Raw genomic sequence first — 16451 nt, 5'->3', positions numbered from 1 at the left:
TATTAGAGTTGTTTTGAGGATTAAGTGAGGCAATGCATACAAAGAGCACAGAACCTGGTGTATAGAAACATTGACTAAATATTGATCAATATTAATAATAATGATTCTTGTTTGCCTTGCATTAGTTCTTTATACTGAACTTAAGTCTTAACCAGTAGGTTTACTTTTCTTCATAAATATTTAATTTTTGACGCTTTCCTTTCTCCTTCTGTAGTTATTATAATTTTTCTCAAAAATATAATCTCAACATCTCTATCTCTCATCTTGCTCTAAATCTTGGTTTAAATATTCTTTTCCATGTTCCTTTTGAAATTATACTACCAACTGCACAGATTTAGCTAGGAAAACAGAATCTTTTGCCTTTGAATTTAATATGCTGAATGTTTCAATTCACCTCCACAGGAACATTTATTTCTTAAAAGTTATTTTAGTTCCAACTCAAAGTAATAGTGAAAGTATTGTGCTACAGTTATGCAAGATGTTACCATTGGGGGAAACCAGATGAAAAGTTCATAGGACCTTTCCGTACCTTTTTAAAACTTGTGAATCTGTAATTATTTAAGAAGTTATTATTTAAGATTATTTTAAAAGTTTTTAAACATTTCTGTAAGTATTCTCTTACCCCTTTGCTCGTTCTCTTGAATCTGAGATAAACCCACCCCAATTTTAAAAACTGCATTCTTAGAATTCCCAAAACATCAACCCATTTAACTGAATGAAAGAGACACCATCACCAGTGGTGATTTTCTCCATATTCCTGATCAGACTCCCACCCTCTGAAAAAAAAACCAAACAGAAAACAAGAATTGAGTGAAAGCCAATAACTAAACTACAAAAGAGTGATGTTCTGCTTTCTCATTCTTCCCGACTCCGGGCTATGCTACATTAGCTACATCAACAAACAAGCCCCACTAAAAATTAAATATCAAGCACTGAGTTTTGGTCATTCATTTAATTTACTGACTCACAAATTTGACTGGCATTTTTGGTTTTCAGTGACATTTTAAAAACTAATTGTTTACTATGAAAGTAGTATACCTATATTCACTGTCAGCAAACAGACATCAGACAAAAATAAACAAAAAAATAAAATTCAAATTTTTGAAAAAGTCAAATCATAAATATAGCATTAAACCCCCAAAACAAAGGAAACAATCTAGAATATAGAAATAAACAAAAACACAAAACTTTTAAGTCCGTTAATAGTCCCTTGATGAAATTTAAGAGGACATCCTACCTGTAAAAAAAGAATGTGCTGCTTTCAAAAAGAAATAATTAGGCTCACAGAAAACAAAAACATAATTTTAAAAAATGAAAATGGTAGACTATATAGCAGAATGAACACAACTAAAATATGATTTAGTGAGTCAAAAGGGGTTATTCTTGGGGCACAACACACACACACACACATACACACGGCTGTACAATACAAGAAAAGAGTTAGAAGTCATAGATAATAGACCAAGAAGTTCTAACATCCATATAATAGGAAGACTAGAGAGGGCAAATACAATGGAGAAGAGGAAATAATCAGGCATATAAGAGAGAGAATGTTCAGAGAGATGGAAAATAATACTAATGATAGCCAATGTTTATATAGTGCTTACAATATACCAGGCACTGTTCTAAGCATTAAATTTAATTATAATATATACAGATATATACCCACACACATATTTATACACATATGTACATATGCATACATATGTAGTTTAATTCATTACAGTAAATCTATTATGTAAGTATTATTATCCCTGCTTTACAGATGAAGAAACAGAAGAAGAAACTATTAAATAACTTAGCCACACCCACACAGCTGGTAAGTGGATGAACAAGGAGTAAAGCCTAAGTCATCTTGCTACAGAGCACAGACTCTTAACCACTAAACCCCCAAGTCTTCCAACTAAAAGAACCTCTCATTAATGTGCCAAGCAACATCAAAGAGAAAAGACCCACTCTAAGATATATCTTGATAAACTTTCTGAATTTAAATGATAAAAAGAAATTTTTCAAATCTTTTAGTGGCAATAGGAAAGAAAGGTTTCCTTTGAAAAAGAATAAATAGATTTCCATTAGACTCCCGACTGACAACACTGGGTATAAGAAGGTAATGAAACAATAGCTTCAAAGTTCTGAAGAATATATGAATATCTGGAAAAATTTACCTAAAGTTAATTTCAGTTATTTACAAATGGTGAGATTTGGGGTGATTTTTTTACCTTCTTCTTTGTACTCTTCTCTTTTGTTTCAATTTCTTATAATGAACATATATTTTTGTTGAAAAATAATAAAATTATTGTTATAAAAATAAACACATTCACATGGATTAAATTTCTTGAATATGAAAAATGAAACTATAACTGCACTAGAGAAATACAGGATGATATTTTCTCACTGGAGGGGATGCGGATAAGGAAGACTGTCCAAAGAAAGTTTTTTTTTTTTTTTTTTGGTGAGGAAGATTGGCCCTGAGCTAACATCTGTTGCCAATCTTCCCCTTTTTGCTGAGGAAGAGTGGCCCTGAACTAATATCTGTGCCCATCTTCCTCTATTTTGTATTTGGGATGCCGCCACAGCATGGCCTGATGAGCGGTGTGTAGGTCCGTGCCTGGGATCCGAACCCATGAACCTCGGGCCACCAAAGCAGAGCACGTGAACTTAACCACTACGCCACCAGGCTGGCCCCCAAAGAAAGATTTTTTTAAAAAAAGAAACCTTAAAGGAAAAGACCAAAAAATTTCATTGCATAAAGAATGTTAAATTCTGATTGAACATAAGTTAAAAGACATGTGACAGACTAGAAGAAAATATTTGCTACATATATAGCAAATAAACATTTAATATCTAGAATATAAACAGTTCCTATAAATCAACAGGAAAATAGTTTTTAAAAGAAAAAAAGCACAAAATGAACAAAAAATACATACAGGCAAGTCAGAAGAAATACTAATAGTCAATACCCACTCAGCCCTTCTTGTATTCATAAAAAATGCATATTAAGTAAAAAATAATGTATCATTTTTCACCCAACAAACTGACAGAAATTAAAGAAATTGATAGTACATAATGTTTTCAGTATTGCGAAACGGGCAGTCTTATCCACTAGTGAAGAGAAAGTAAATACTAGATTTCTGAAAGGTAATTTCGCAACATCTGTCAAAATTAAAAATTGCTGGGTGTGTTTCTGGACATCTATTTTACAAGAATGCTTACTTATGAACCAAAACACGTAGTGCAGCATTGTTTATAAGGTGACACACTAGTGCTGTTCACTTGGACAGGACTTCCTTACATGACAAGCTCCTGAGCCCAGAATGTTGGGATATTTCACTTCAAATTGGTAGCTACACAGGAGAGTATAAAGGCAACATTTGACTCCTCTTTTCACAGAGCTTGAGTCATCCTCTACTATGAACAGACCTTGGAGAAACAGCTGATAGCTCACTGATGGGCTTCATCAATTAGAGACTGACCCTCAGAAGCTCCCACAGCAGCTGCCAAGATATCTGGAATCGATACCAGAGCAAGAATTTTCCACCTGCTTTTCCAAATCTGATTGAATATAATGTAATGTAATATATTATAATATCATATAATCACGCACTCCTGTACATTCCAACAATATTGCTATTTTCATGCATGCATATGCAGTAGATTGGTTATTTCTTTGTTTTTTATTCTTTAATAAAATTGACATTAATTCAGTTCACCAATCAATGCCAATTGATGAGTTGGGACTGAAGTCAACAAATTGGAAAGTAGTATTAACGAGGAAGCAGGATATTGTATTGCTTTCTGAGCAAAACAATAGATTCTCATGTTATTTCTACCATCTCTAATGGCAAGAGACAGAATCCCAGAGGAAGCATGAAATAGTGTTTGGATTCCCATAAGCCTGCCTAGTTTATTTACAATTCCCTCCTTCATCCTTCCTGCCTGTCCAGATGGTTTGCTTCTTTGTTTCCCAAACTGAATTATGCTCACTGCCTTTAAAATGTTATATACTTCAAAAACCTTCCCCTTTAGTTCCTCACAAACAGATGTCATAAACTCTTACCTTTGCCGAATTATGCTGGGGTTAGCTGTCACTAAGTGACTTTTGGATCCAACATCTCTAGTGTATTCACTTGACAAAGGAGGAAGATTGCATCTAGAGAAACAAGATCGAACATTTTAGAATGATTTACGTACTTTTAAATCAAGTCAGTTATCATGACAAATACGAATTTTACTAAGTCTAGCTCAATTCACAAATAACTGCTTTTACCACCTCTTCCTTTTAATAGACATTAGATGACTAACTATCAGCATCTTCAAAATGCTGTCATAAAAACTAGTCCTGTTTTAGAAGAAAGAAGATGTCAGCTAGAGAGCTAAATGATCTATGATAGGAAAGAGACGTAACTAGAATGAATTTATTCCATTCAAAATATGTTTGAGGTGGTAGGAAAGGGTATTAAGACTTGAAATTTGAGCTCAGTAGGATGTGGTACACTAAAGGACACAGGACCTATACAGTGTTCTCTGCATTGCCACAAACCTCAAGAGACAAGGAAGAACTTCATTTGCTTGTGTTTTTCTTTCTTTTCCCAAATTCTAAATTATAATAGTACATTCAGGGCAAACTCAGCCACCTAAATCAATGCATGGCCGACTTTTGGGTACATGAGCAATGTATAGGTTGACTACTGGTGAAGGCATAATGATCTGTCATCTAAAGAAATGCACTGATTCTCCACCATCCCATTTCAGCCATGGGAAAGAGTACAGGTGATGTTTTCCCGGTGACAGAAACAGCTTCCCCTCCCTCACACACACACACCACCCCAGCCCCGGTTACTTTCCTTGGCCACAATGTCTTATGAAAGTTTGCAATGGAAAATACGGCAACTGCAAATCCAAATCCCATGGCTTTCTGCCAGTGTGACGTGAGGCAAGTTAATTCATTTGCCTGGCCTCAGTTTCCCCATTACAAAATGAGAATAATGACTTTTCCCCTCCAACAAGGTTGTTGTAATGATTAAAGGAAGAAATGTATGAAAAGTCCCTACCTTGATGCTTCACACACACTAACAGCGCAAAAATATCACATATCAGAAATATCATATAAATATAATTAAATATATATTTATTATTTATGAAAATCCCAAATGAGTCTATAGTTTCTGTCAGGTTTTTTTTTATTACTGTGTCCTAAATTCTCTTCTCCACCCATAATCTCTAACTTGACTCCCACCATATCAGGGTGCCTCTAACTTCTTATTACTTCAACAAACTAAAGCATAGTTTATTTGTAAGGAAAGAGATCTTACAAATATTAAGGTCTCTGTCATTTCTCAACTATTAAATTTTCCCTACAAATTTCTCCCAGGACATGGAATTGTCCGTGCATCCACTCAGCTGATCAGCTAAAGTTCCTCGATGCTGTCTTGTATTTACCCTGTGACTCCTACCACATCAGGGCGTCTTAGGCGGCAACTTGTCTCAGTTGATTTGGAATCTTCCTTTCATCTGCTCTTTGGTAATGAGATACTGGTTCTTCTGGCAGCTACCCACAGATTAATTACTCAGCCAGTTGGTGATTTTTTTGCTGAGTGCCCACTGAGAATGAACACAATGGGCATTGTGGGGAGCCTGGGGGAAGCTAAGCGGAAGCGCCGCCTCTTGAGGCGTCTGCAGTCTAGTGGGTGCACCATATCCTATGCAGTTTCTGAGGACCCTTGTGAGGTAGTGAGTTTATGTGTTAACAACCAAGCTCACCCGGCAGTGGTGCTGACTGTAGTCTTGTGATTTAACTGATCTTTGCAAAGACACAGAGTTCCAGGATAAAACACGGGCTAAAATTTGGACATTTGTCTCTTAAAGAAGCTTTGATCTTGATAGTCCTTTATTAACATTTGAGAATCAACCACAATATACCAAAACTCTAAGCTCTGAATATTGCTAGGAAGAGCGGTCAACCTGTTTTGTCATTATTAAATGAAGCAAGTTGGTTTTCACGAATAAATACTTTGTTTTTCTGTGTGTTCCTTGTAGGTTGATCCCTGGCTCACATGTCTGGGTCCCTTCATACCTCTGACGACAGAGTAAAAGCTTAAGAAAAACTTCGACTGCCAAATCCTACAACAGAGGGAAATGCTTAAAACAATAAAGATAATATTTTATAAATGCATTTCTGGAAAATAATGACATTGTATTTTGGTGTAAAAATCTGTCTTAAGTTCTTCTGGGTAAACTTTCTCTTCAAGTGCAAATGTCTGTGACACTTCCTTGTAGCTCTTTTCTTAGAAAAAGCACACTATAATTTTAGCTCCTCAACTCTTAAATTGATAATTACATAGATGTACATAAAAGGCCCATTTAATACAGTCAAATTGTTTCTAATAAGGCATAATTGAGTAAAAGTGTTTCAAACTTTGCATTATCCCTTGTTGGTACAATTAACAGCTGTTAATGGCTAAAGTGTCTTAGTAACTGTGCTCAGTGTGATCCTAAAAGATGTGACGACAGAACTGATGAGAAATGAATATTCTTTGAATTGGGGACTAGAGGTGGGTGGGGAATGGGCTTGGTGGAGAGGAATCTTTAAATAGAAAAAAATCTTCAAATTACTTCTTTTACGTATACTTAAGTATGCAAAACACTCATTTGAGCATAATTTAGAGGCACCAAAATTATGTTGTCCTCACTTGGATGCCTGAACCACCCAATTTCTCTCTGAGAGGCAATCACTTTTTCCTCTGTCTTACAGACCTTCCAGATAAATTTTATTCAATAATATTATTTTTTAAAGTGTTGTTTTTGGTTACAGAGCAAATGTTTACTTTGAAAAATGGGAAATTGATTTTCAGCATTGAAAGATGTATTTGAAAACGTCTAAGCAAAAAAATTTACGGCATTGTTATATCCTAGTTCTGGAAGACATTTTGATCTGTAACTATGTACGGGTAAGGGTATTTCGGGATCTCCTCTCTCACTATAACTGCCCATGCACCCTATAGACTAGGAGCAGACATATTACATGCTCTCTCATCATATTTACTCACTCAGTGTTTACTTCTGAATATATGATACTACCTCAATTTTCTAAGGATGCCTCCAAAACTGTGTATTAAGCAACTATTTACAAATAGACCCATAAATGGCCAAATAAGAATAAATTTATGAACAACTTATCAACATTTAATTACTCCCATGTCATAAACCACAAATAAAGCTTTTTAAAAATTCAAATGTGTTATGAAACTGGCGCTATTGAAATTAAATCCAAGGTAGATGCATACATAGCTCTAGTTACAATGCTACCTTCTTTGAATTCTTTTCAATTCTCACCTCCCTCATCATTCTATGAACATTATACTTAATAGTGCTCTGGGTACTCTAATCACAGCCACTCATTAATTCGGAACTTGAATATATCAACATTTACTGCATACAAAACAAACTTAGTCTTTTTTATTTGAGAAAAACATATCCCCACTAGATAACCCCCTAAGATGCTTAGGCCTTGTCTTCTACATGTTAAGTTTAAAATATCCATCTTCCTCAATGTAATCACACACAGGCATATGCGCTCAGGAATAATATGAAGTACATGTATTGTACTGCCTCCTTCCACAGCGGATTAAGATCTCTTGAAATCACTTCGCTTCCCTGAATCTGTGAGTATACTATCCATTCTTTCTTCTTTACATGGTTTTTAGAAAGAGCAAATAAACTTATACTGGAGAGCAATCTGAAAATTTAAACTAGATTACATGAACTGCATTACAATTATAAAGTATTCATATAATCACAGATAGAATCGAGTTCCACAACGGAAAGGCTTGAGGAATTGTCTGCTCCCACCTCCTTAAGTAAATTAGAAAGCTGAGCCCCAGCAAAGGTAAAATGACACGCTGTAGGTCACAGAGCTAGTTAGTGGCAAGGGCTTGTCCTCAGCTTAAATACCTCTCTAGCCCCATCTCATGGCACTCTCCCCATGGCTCACAACACTGAGACATCACTTCGTGTCTTTCCCACCTTAGAGCCTTGAAAAAGTTGTTCCTGTGCCCAGGGTGGAATGGAGAGAGGGCTCGGCCCAGACACCACTTTTCCTCAGAAGCTCCCTGCTCCCCCGCTGCCTGTCTCTGAGTTACCCAGTCATAGCACTAGCCCATCTCCAGGTTCTAAGTCCATGACAGAACTGTTCAACCCACCATTTCCAGACCCCGCTGAGGCCCAATATAGTGAAGGTGCTCAATAAACAGATGTTTTATTGACATAAATAAAAAGAACTACATTTTTATTTTCTCCATCTTCCTACTGTTTGTATATTTTGCCAAAAAATAATAATAATTGCAATGGACAGGAAAACACAGTCCTACATTGGAAAACCTCTGGCAGGGCAGCTCCCTGAAGGACAGACAGATATGGAAGGATCTCCCCACTCTGCTGCAGGCTCCATCAGTGAGATCAGGAGAGTTTCAAGGAGCCCAACTCTGCTTTTCTGAGAGTGGATGTGGCCCTCCCCCAAGTACGTGGGTTCCCCTGGAACAGTCAGAGTCTTTACTCTCCCCTACTCCACTTAGATCAGAGCTCAGAGGTGGTTTAGTGTTTTCTTAGCTACTTTTTGCCACTTCTAGACCATTATCTATTTATACTTAAAGATGAACACAAAAACCAAACCCTCCCTCCTCTTTTGCTCAGCTTTCTGCCCTCTGCATTCCTTAGAACTCAGCCCCAGAGGGGCTGGCCCCGGAGCCTTCTGGCACCTGGTTCATAGTCAGTCTCACTTCAGTGAGACTTTGAGTCCCATCTGAAAAACCCTCCACAGTCTAGCCTCAAAACTCCTACACTTCTTCAGTAACGAATGTCTTCTTTTTTCTAGAACACGTCTGATCATCCCTGGAGAAGCTAAGCTCTGAAACTGTCAACTCCAGTGGGCCATTCTTTGTCTTATTATTCCATCTCCCCCCCCATCTTTCCCATCCCTCTCCCCCTCCAGGGCTCTGAATGTTCCTGTCATGTGGCCCCATTTGGTCCTTTCCTTTCTCCTTCACGCTTCTCAGGGCTCACGTCCTATCCAGCCGAGACTTCAAAGCGTGTCACTTCACACTCTCTCTAGCCAGGACCCTCAGTGTTGTTACTCCCTGTCTTTCTTCTCTCTCACTCAGATAATCCCAAACCTATATCAATCAAACTTGCTGTCTTTTCTTCTGGTCAAAATCACCCAACAGTGCAGGTTGGCGCCACTACAGTTCGATGGTCTCTACCCTTGGCTGAATGTGTCTTAGCAATTCCTTTACATGCCCCCGCAGAAGCCTCCTGTTTTCTGCTGTAACTGATGTATGCATCACCACTCTGCTCGGTTCCCTCACCAAGCTTCCTCCTTGCTTGAAATTTATTCCCCCTCCTTCCTTTCAGTTTTCCTAGTTATGCACAGATCAGATCCCTCTTCAAATCCCACTTGCTACTCACAAATGCTTTTGTGAGAAATGAAGAAAAGGGTGTAGAATGAATAAATGAAAATGTTTATTCATAGATTTAATCTTAAGAAAAATTTTTCAAGTTTTAACCACCCAACTGTATAATCTAAAATAAAATCTGAGTGTCTCCACTTTTCCCTGCTGCCTTTATTCACAACAGACTGTCTCCCCATGATCTCTGAGCCTTTCTCAGCTTTGTTCTTTCTTGGGGCATGTTTCCTTGCTCTCCTGGCCCTCTCCTAAACTCACTGGTATATGAACTTGAAGGGAAGCTAAAGAACAGCTACAACTGATTAATCACAAGTGACTAGTTCTGAAAGGCCCCAGGGCTTGTTGGAGGGGTGGGGAAAAGGAGAGAAGGCAGAGGCCACGCTGTGGGTGCTCTCTCTTACCGCATGACAAAATTTGCTTCATCTATTTGACGGCCACAGCCACTCTTCTTCAGAATCCCACCATTTCCCACCACCGCACATTTCTTCAAGGGCAGCTGGAATGGGGTTGCCTAGCAACAGAAAACAAGGCGGGTTTTCACTGCAGAGAACACACAACCGCTCACAAAATCATTGTTTACAGCAGACCCTTAGAGGAATTTGATTGAAGACTGGGCAGGGCGAAAAGAGCACATAGAAAGAAAGATGACTAGCAGTTTGCAAGGAACAAACTAGCCTTTCCTTTGAAATTAAAAGAAAAAAATTTGTTTTAAGCTCCCTGACGTGTATTTAAATATAATAACATTTTTTACTGTTATCAAATTGGTCACACACATAATAGAGGATGTCTGCTAGGAAAAATAGAAAAATCCAACCTAAACATAGGATTATTTTTAAAGGTATTAAGCTGGGAACAAACTCAAATGAATTCTATTCCCCTATTTGAATGCAATTTCAAAATTCATTCATACAATCAGCCATTCACTCAACAAATGTTGTTGAAAGTTTCCTATACTAACTATCGGGGATAAATACAAAGATACAGAAGTCACAGGCCTCAGGATTCACATTTTGGGACATGAGGAGTGTGTGAACATATAGACTTATGTAACAGACTCTAATGTAATGCTGAAATTGCTGTAGAAGAAGGATGCTCCAAATGCTGTGGAGAATCCCATAGAAGAACAAGAACTGCCAAGCCAACTCAGAGGAAGCTTTCTCACTCGAGACGAATCTTAAAGAATGAATAGGATTCTGCCAGGCAGAGAAAGCAGCATAAACAAAGGCACAAAAGTATGCTGAGAGCAAATGCTGTGTTTATGAGCAAATGAACACTCTGGGTGGGTCTGCTTAGAATTTAGGAGGCACACGGGGCAAGGGACTTGTGCTGAACCAGACAGCATGTGACTTTCCTTCTGCAAACATTGAATTGGGCTGCAAAGAAAATGTTCAATGTACCTGAGTGTTCCTTGAAGTGCTATTTATAGTACCAGGGAATATCAAAACCCAGCAATAGCCCCCGAAAGTGAAATGCGTCATTCGGTCTCTTTCAGCTGAGTCAGCAAGAACCACGAGGCACAGAATTTCCTGCTTGCTGAAGCAAAGCACAGTGGTTGGAGTTCTTTTAGGGAAGACCTTACATAGACATAACTGATGCATAAAATAACTATATGGATATTAAATAGGCCAACCCGGATGAATGTGAAGCAAATAATATGGATTATACCAAAAGAATAAATGGAACAAACACATGAATATATACTCTAAGGGTTTTTCATGGGTCTAAAATAATGAAACCAGAAAAAAAAAAATTCCAGGAGTCTGTGTGGCCTTTGGTAGCTGAGGTAGGCACTTAATGCAGCACAAGCAGAGAACTGCACTTGATTTCTAGTACGTAAAAGGAACAGCCAGAGCTATGAAAATTCGTTGATAAAGATACAGTACTTAAGATGTGAAGTCTAAGCATTTGGCAGCAAAGAGTTAGGAATTCCCTGCATGACAACAGAGACCAGTCCAGAGAACTCCAGAGCAGATACAGCGGAGGGACAGGCCACGGACAGCACTCTAACATGTCCAGGGGGGTCCACGATGATACGTGGCATTTTTCTCAGTCGGTCCTGAGAGGAGGGTTTGAAATCAACGCTAGAAACACATTAGCTAGATCTATAACTTGTCAGAAGTAGATTTAAGTATTTACGCTCAAGTCAGTTATTCATTTATTCCACAAGTATTTACTAAGTGCTACGATGTTCCAGGCACTGTCCTGGGTGACAGGGACAAAAGTAATAATCCCGGTTTCCCTGGAGCTTACATTCTAGTGGGGAAACAAATAAAGATAAATGAGTAAAATGAACAGTATGTCAGATGATGACATGGGTTGTGGAAAGGAACAAATCATCAGCATGAGAGGATCAGGAAACAGTTTTGAAGAGGAATTGCAATTTAAATAGGATGATCAGGAAAGAACTCAAAGGAGACACCTAAGCAAATCCCTGAAGGAGATGAGGTAGTGAGCCTTACAGATATCGGTGGGAACCACTGGTGCAGACCTAGAGGAGGGACCATTCCTGGGGTGTGAAAGGAAGAGCAAAGAGCCCATTCTGTCTGGAGAGTAAGCAAGGGGCAGAGAAGTAGGAGAGCAGATCACAGAGTTAACTGGTGGGGAGGTTGGAGAACAAAATCTGTAGGGCCTTGTAGGGTATGGTAAAGACTCTGGGTTTTATTCTAAGATGAGAATCAAGTCAACAGAGGGTGAGCAATGGAGTGACATTATGTCATATTTTGGAACAATCACTCTGCTCCTGTGTAAATAGGCTGTAAGATGTCATGGGCAAAAAGAAACAGACCAGTTAGGAGTCTCCTGTAACAACAGACTACAGATTTTGGTGGCTTGGACTAGGATGACAGCAGTGGGATGGTGAGAAGTAAGCAGATTCTGGAGATGTTCTGGAGGAAGAGCTGACCAGATTTGCTGATGCTATGGAAATAGGTAAGAGAAAAAGAGAGGAATCAAGAATGATGCCAAGGTTTTTGGCTCAAACAACTGTGAAGATGGATTTGCCATCTACTGGGATATAGAAGATTACAGGAAGAGCAGGTTTTGGGGGAATGATTAGGAGCTCAATTTTAAATATATCAAGTGTGACATATTTAAGAAGCCTGTTAGACATTTAAGTGGCAATGTCTGGTAAACAACTGGATCTATGAGAATAGTCAGGGAAGTGGTCTTTCCTGGAGATGGAAAGTTGGGAGTGATCAGCATAGAGTTAGTATTTAAAGTTAGGTGACTTGGGCCGGCTCCGTGGCTTAGCGGTTAAGTGCGCGCGCTCTGATGCTGGCGGCCCGGGTTCGGATCCCAGGCGCGCCCCGAGGCACCACTTCTCCGTCCAACGCGAGGCCGAGTCCCACGTTCAGCAACTAGAAGGATGTGAACCTATGACGTACAACTATCTACTGGGGCTTTGGGGGGAAAAAAATGAATAAATAAAATCTTTAAAGTTAGGTGACTAGATGGTGAATGAGTGTAGACAATAAAGAGAAGAGGTTTAAGACCTGAATCCTGGGGCATTCCTCAGGAGACTGAGAAGTCAGTAAAGGAGACTAAGAAGGAGTGGCCAATAGAACAAGAGAAAAAACAGGAAAGCATGGTGTCCTGGAAACCAAGTAAAAAAGTGTCTCAAGAAGGAAGGGGGGAAATATTGCATCAAATGCTATTGATAGGTTAAGTAAGAAAACAGCTGAAGATTGCCACTGGATTTAGCAACACAGAGGTGACTGGTAACCTTAACAAGGACAGATTTTGTTCAGGAGTGAAGACAGAAGCCTGAGTTGAGCTCAGTGAGTTATACACACACATTTGCATATCTGTTTGTATACAGTTTATTTGAAAAGTGTGGGTTCACTCATCCTCAACTAATATTTAGTTTGCTTTGTGAAAGCCAGCTTAAACCCCCCTTGTTGATAGAGAAGTTCTTGAACCAGACTGACTAGCAATCCCAGGTTTCCAGGGCAAGAATCTGGGTCCAGAACAAGCAGATCTGGGAAGCGGTGGCAGCAGCAACAGCATAAACCTGGGTACAAACACTACCTCAACATCCAGATTGCAGGACTGTGGGGCAAGCTGTCAGCCCCCTTGGTGTTCCACTTCCTGGCTCTAAAGAGGATAATATTGCACAGCATTATACTGAGATTATATGGGATGATGTGTATCAAGCATCTTGCTGAGCCATGGGCATGGTGCTCCACTCATCTTCCTGCCCTTCTTTCATCCCTCTCCTCCTTCTAGCAAAGTTCACTGACTTGTTCAAGCCACAAAATAGCTAGATTCCATCGGTTTGGGGGAACATGGTAAAATAATGATGTATCTAACTCTAAACAATTGGAATAATTTTATTAGCAAAAAACTTAACTATTATATCCATGTACTATAAAAATTTTTTTAAAGCCCTCAAACAACAGTCCCGCTGGAAAAGAGCCATTTCTGACTTTTTTCCTGGTAATGTTTGCTTGCTACTTTTTCGTTTTGTCACCTGCTAGCCCTCACACAAGCAATTTCATTTCATTTCAATGTTTCCTGAGTGCCTGAGTGCGCTCTCCTGGGCATTGGTAATACATCAGTGAACAATAACAGCTCACCACAGCTTTACAGAGAGGAAATACTTAATTGAGAAAATATTGTGGAATATTTTTTTAACAAATTAAGATAATAATATCATTATTCTATTTTAGACACAGAATAGCTCAACTTTGCAATGGTCGATGCTCACCAGAATGATGTATGAATAAGATGTTCTCCTTTTTGGGTATTACATGGAAAGAACTTTTGATCATCCATTTTCATATGAATATGATGATTTTGGCAAGGAGTATCTTTACTAAGGCATTATATTCTTTCTTTTCAAATGTATCTCCTTGCATCCATGCCAGAAAACATCTACTGGATCTGAAGATACAGTCCACAATAACACTCCTCCTGCTAACCTTGAAAAATACTACTCTAAATGAAAGGATAGATTAGGCAGATTGACTATAGTAACGAGCTCAAAATATTGCTTGACCATGAATTGATTTTATAGATCTTTGTCCAAACTTTCACCTGTCTCTGTCTCATCTGTTAACAGCCACCTTATTAATGACTATATTCCATTAACTATCAAGATTCAGATTCTGGTTTGCCAGGCTTCTCAATCTCTCTGTGGAAGTCAGGCATGATCATAACTAACTATCCCATCTATCTCCCAGCATGATTAGGAGAATTAAAATAAGGTGAGGTTTTGAATGTCATCAGGAAACTCCGAAGTCCTATAAATATATGATACTAGTACATTATTATATACTAAAAAAATTAAATTCTCTAGGGAAAAATTATCATTATATTGCTAGACCATCATAATATGTAGTTTATTTTTGTGTGAGACACTTTCAATTTCAAAGATTTATATAGATTTTGAACAAAATATTTTGATCATTGACCCTTAGAGGGTATATCTACTACTTCTACCAATCAATGAATTTACAATGTATAGTTTCGTGTGAATCATTGCAGGTATCATATCTTTTTTGCTCAACACTCTATATTCAGACTAAGGAAGGATCAGATGATCAACAACTTTTTCCATAAGTTAGTTATTTAATCAGCAGATTTTTGTTCAGCATCTAATCTACTTGCAGCAACACCTGATCTAAACTGGCATTTCCTTAATGTCATAATGGATACCTAATCTAATCTCCAAACCTGAAGAACAAACGTGAGCCCCACCACTCTCTAAATATGAGCCGATTAATAAAGTCATTCAGAATCTTGCTTCTGAGACACCCCTTCTCTTTCTCATCATCCACGGCCCATGTAGCCTGTGCCTCTTCTTAAATAGCCCTGATGCCTCTTTTCATTCAACAACTATTTGTTGAGCACCTGTCATGGACCAGGAGCTGTTAGGGATGCTGAGAATGTGCTGGTGAACCAAATAGACATGTACCCTGGCCATAGAGCTTACATTCTAACAGGAAAAACAGAATTAAACAAATATGATAGGAAAAGTACAGAGTGCTCTAAGGTTAGGGAAAAGCTCTCTGAGGAAGTGACACTGAGACTTGAGATCTGAAGTTTTTAGGCATAAGAAAAGTAGTTGAGATTTCCAGTCTATTAGATAATCTTAGAAAGATTGAAAAAAATGACAAATATTAGGGGCTTTGATATTTTAGGGTAGGAATGAGTGTGAAAAGACTTGTTACAGGCTATCAGAGTTTTTCAGAAACAAACTACAACTACCAACTGCGAAAATATTCCTTGCTGACAATATGACTTCTGGAAGAATGCTATTAAAGTCTGAAGAATTTAAATGTTGTTTTTTGTGCCTTATGTAAATAGCTCCAGAGCATCCCAGAACGTTTTTTATGATTAAGCAAATGAAGCATCATTTCCAAAGCCAGATACCTCACTTCTACCTCCCCTTCACATGCGATCCACACAAGACAACAAAGCACTAAGAGCCAGTGGCCTCAACCACCAGCACGAGGAGACCTCCTGTCTCCTCACCTTCCATTCCATAGACACAGCTAGATGTCCTGGATGATAATTACACTATCTCTATGAGCAACCGAATTAACCACCATCAATCACTAACTGTTTTAGAGTTTGAGCTTGCCTTGGGAGGAGCGGAGGAGGTAGAAGGTACATGGAGAAAAAGAAAAATGTAAAACACCTAGTAGATGGAGAACTGGATTAAACAATACTCTGATAACTATTTTCACAAGAATACATGGCATTTGAGTAAGAGCCCCTCTGATTACAAACGAAGTTATAATAGTCTTCAAGCGAGGCTATCTTTGGGGCAAATCTACAATGTAAAAAATTAGCATCATGCATTGATGTAAAATCAGAATCAAAAATAAAGAAATGTTCTATAGAACCACTATAGGGCAGGGGCAGAGATTAGGGGGCAGGCTGTAATGTCCCCACATCCAAGTTTTAAAAAATAACTAACTTTAGGGGGCTGGGCCGGTGGCATAGCGGTTAAGTTCGCGCACTCCGCTTCAGTGGCCTGGGATTCACGGG

The 16451-nt window shown here is 38.5% G+C and overlaps 1 protein-coding gene across 1 annotated transcript in view; it reads right to left on the bottom strand.

The window, feature by feature from the left end:
• Positions 1-16451, bottom strand: part of ST8SIA1 (ST8 alpha-N-acetyl-neuraminide alpha-2,8-sialyltransferase 1) — a 156020-nt gene that overhangs the window by 63185 nt on the left and 76384 nt on the right. Inside the window, exons 3-4 of the mRNA XM_004435446.3 lie at positions 9860-9969; positions 4058-4150 (exon numbers count right to left, since the gene is read on the bottom strand). Of these exons, the coding sequence (XP_004435503.1) occupies positions 4058-4150; positions 9860-9969 (203 nt within the window). The remainder of the gene's footprint in view (positions 1-4057; positions 4151-9859; positions 9970-16451) is intronic.

The sequence above is a fragment of the Ceratotherium simum genome, chromosome 17 (genome assembly GCF_057802395.1).
Source record: "Ceratotherium simum simum isolate JZ-2026a chromosome 17, ASM5780239v1, whole genome shotgun sequence".
Lineage (NCBI taxonomy): Eukaryota > Metazoa > Chordata > Mammalia > Perissodactyla > Rhinocerotidae > Ceratotherium > Ceratotherium simum.
This window is presented reverse-complemented; position numbering and strand designations above follow the sequence as displayed.